At 38.4% G+C, this 3,390-nt stretch overlaps 1 protein-coding gene across 2 annotated transcripts; it reads left to right on the top strand.

Moving 5' to 3' along the window:
• Positions 1–645: 645 nt before the first annotated feature.
• Positions 646–1,416, top strand: LOC105513372 (methyltransferase-like protein 5). 2 transcript variants are annotated; one of them, XM_011944227.1, is made up of 2 exons: positions 649–1,217; positions 1,267–1,361. In XM_011944227.1, the coding sequence occupies exons 1-2, from the start codon at positions 726–728 to the stop codon at positions 1,336–1,338; spliced, it is 564 nt and encodes a 187-aa protein (XP_011799617.1). In that variant the 5' UTR covers positions 649–725; the 3' UTR covers positions 1,339–1,361. The 2 variants fall into 2 exon arrangements, with proteins under 2 accessions (XP_011799616.1, XP_011799617.1); XM_011944226.1 differs by having other exon boundaries at positions 646–1,416.
• Positions 1,417–3,390: the final 1,974 nt, after the last annotated feature.

Below are 3,390 nucleotides of genomic sequence, written 5' to 3'. Positions count from 1 at the left end.
AATGTAAATGTATTTTGAATATAGATATTATCATATCATGTGTTCATTTTTTAATAAATATAGGATTGTATTCACCTGCAAAATGTGTATGTCCAAACTTACTATTTTCTTTTTTTATTAAAATGGATATTTCCCCCTTTAAAAGTCTTATACCTATGAAAATATTAGGGAAATTTTGAAATTAATGAAAAAAGAATCTGTATGACTTTGGCACAGCCCGTGGGGAGCTGAGGCCATCTGGCAGTGTAATTCACAACCTTCGTGGGACATGTTCCTCACACTGTACATTGCCCGCTGAGTTTGTACTTCTCAATAAAGACTATGTGAGAAATCAGCAACATTCTGCTCAAAATGCAAGATCCTTGTCCCAAATACCACATTTCACAAAAGTAAATGTAAAATATGTCCCTTATCCTTTGACAAGCTATTCTTCACAGAACTTTAATTTGTGTTGCTTCTCGATTGCTTCCCTGCACGAGTACACCACAGTCTGAGTCCGGAGCTCATGGAGGATGAATGGCTGGCCAGCATGACATTCCCCAAGTGCCACCAGAGAGACAGACATGCGTTCTCCCTTCTCTTCCCAAAAAAGATAGAATAGATCTGCATCTAGATGTTTCCCAAAATTCAAAAAGAAAACCCTGGCTTCCGGCCCCGCCCGAGGTGCGGGTCGCCCCAAGAGATCCTGTGCCTTCAAACCCTACGAGTCCATACTTTAAAACAAAATGAAGAAATTAAGGCTTAAGGAACTAGAGAGTCGCCTGCAACAAGTGGATGGATTCGAAAAGCTCAAGCTACTTCTAGAACAGTATCCTACCAGGCCGCACATAGCAGCATGTATGCTCTATACAATCCATAACACGTATGATGACATTGAAAATAAAGTCGTTGCAGATCTAGGATGTGGTTGTGGAGTACTTAGCATTGGAACTGCAATGTTAGGAGCAGGGTTGTGTGTTGGATTTGACATAGATGAAGATGCATTGGAAATATTTAATAGGAATGTAGAAGAGTTTGAGTTAACAAATATTGACATGGTTCAATGTGATGTGTGCGTATTATCTAACAGAATGTCCAAGTCATTCGTTACAGTGATTATGAATCCTCCCTTTGGGACCAAAAATAATAAAGGGACAGATATGGCTTTTCTAAAGACTGCTTTGGAAATGGCAAGAACAGCAGTATATTCCTTACACAAATCCTCAACTAGAGAACATGTTCAAAAGAAAGCTGCAGAATGGAAAATCAAGATAGATATTACAGCAGAGTTTCGATATGACCTGCCAGCATCATACAAGTTTCATAAAAAGAAATCAGTGGACATTGAAGTGGACCTAATTCGGTTTTCCTTTTAAAAGCCCCTGCAAACAAAAGCAGTTTAAAACCTATTTAAAATGAATAAAAAATTGGTTTACTTAAAAAAAAAAAAAGAAAAAAAGAAAAGAAAACCCTAAACAGCAAAATGCTTTAATTAGAAATCTCAAAAAATTATGAAAGCAAGCAAAGAGCTCCCCTGTCATACAGGCCTGTGAACCACATTGGGGAAGAAGTCAGTGGGAGCTTTCTATCTTTTCTCACACAAGCACTGTAAACCCTAAATTATGTAGTTACAAGAATGAGAGATGAGGAGTTGACATTCTGGAGAAAGTCACTCTCTGGGAAAGTGGAAAGAGCATGGGCTTGCGCCCGACAGACCTGGGTCTAGCATTCATTACCTAGCTGTGCAAGTCACTTAATGTAGCTGAGCCTCAAAGTTCACTTCTGTAAAACAGGATAATAATTCCACATTTCCAGGTTGTTTTGACAATTATAAACAATATATTTGAAGAAAATAATATTTGGAAAACCTTGAAAAAATTAGAGCTATCATTGATGTTTTAGCTGCTGGTAATGGTTGTATCATTTCCACTTTTATTACTGACCCAACACAGAGAAAGTAGAAGCTACAGGGAAATGACGTGCTGCATTTTCCAGACCCCCCCTCCTACAAGCTTCAGAATCAGGAATATCCTGTCTTGCCGCAGTAACATCTTTTTTTTTGCAGTTAGCACCAGACTCTTTCCTGGCACAGAGCATATTCTTTTTATGGAAGTGAATGCAATATTACAAAGATGTTTTTAATCAGAAACAGGCCACCTAAGCAAGAAACATCTCTTCAATAGGAAATAAAATACTACAGCTCCATCATTTTGCCATGAGGCGGGCAACATGCTGGGAAATGCTTTTGCCCACTTCTCACTCCTTGTCTAATCAATTTTTATTCTTTTCATAGTCACATGTAATGGGGTTGGAAATGGCTAAATAAAGTGAAAGATGTTTTGAATTGCATTACTAAGTGATAGCTGCATTATTTCATAAATGAATAGTGCTACTCATATTCATATAATTTATGAATTGAAGTGTCATTTAGGGGAAAACGTCAGTGTCAGATTTTGCATTTAAACACCTGCATTAGCTGTCAGCTGTGTAAAATCCCATAAAGACAGACAACTCCACATTAAGCACACACAAATGAGGGTATTCAAGGCCCACTTTTGCAACTAGACACAAAGCTAATCATGGAGCGCTTTCTGTAGTTACCTTCCTTCACAGCTTACTGAAAAAGTTTTAAACCCTTTTCTGAAAACAGCCCCTTCTACATGATTCATACTAGGTAACAGTCTTTGGAGCCTTTAAAATTTCTTTTCAATTCTAGCTCTAGATGAAATTATCATTTTTATTGTTTACTTTAAAATAACTTTTAAAATAAAATTTACTAAACTATAAAAGGCAGTGTGGCAGGTAACAAGTCTGATATTTACATTGCAAATGCTAAACCTGTATTTCTGTACTACCAAAACCTTTCAAATTAGTAGATACTTATTATTATTACTCTGCTATGTAATCATAGAGGTGGTGGTATTGGTAGTGTGTGTGTGAGTGTCTATGTCTGTGTGTATGTGTGTTGCTCCAGACTGCAGGAGATCTGAAAGGAAAAGAGGAGAAAGGGAATAGAAGCGGTAGGGAGAAGACTTGTACCCACACAGGTTAGAAATATTAGTTTAGGCTGGGCACGGGGGCTCACCCCTGTAATCCCACCACTTTGGAAGGCTGAGGCAGATAGATCACGAAGTCAGGAGTTCAAGAACAGCCTGGCCAAGACGGTGAAACCCCATCTCTACTAAAAATACAAAAATTAGCCAGGCATGGTCGTGGGTGCCTATAATCCCAGCTACTCAGGAGGCTGAGGCAGAGAATTGCTTGAACCTGGGAGGCGGAGCTTGCAGTGAGCCGAGATCGTGCCACTGCACTCCAGCCTGGGCAACAGAGCAAGACTTCGTCTCAAAAAAAAGAAAAAAAGAAAAAAGAAATATTAATTTAATGAAAGTTGTCAGATAAACCACAACTTAA

The sequence above is a fragment of the Colobus angolensis genome, unplaced genomic scaffold, assembly GCF_000951035.1.
Source record: "Colobus angolensis palliatus isolate OR3802 unplaced genomic scaffold, Cang.pa_1.0 Scaffold23, whole genome shotgun sequence".
Classification (NCBI taxonomy): domain Eukaryota; kingdom Metazoa; phylum Chordata; class Mammalia; order Primates; family Cercopithecidae; genus Colobus; species Colobus angolensis.
Note: the sequence above shows the minus strand (reverse complement) of the source record. Positions and strands in the feature narration are given on the sequence as shown.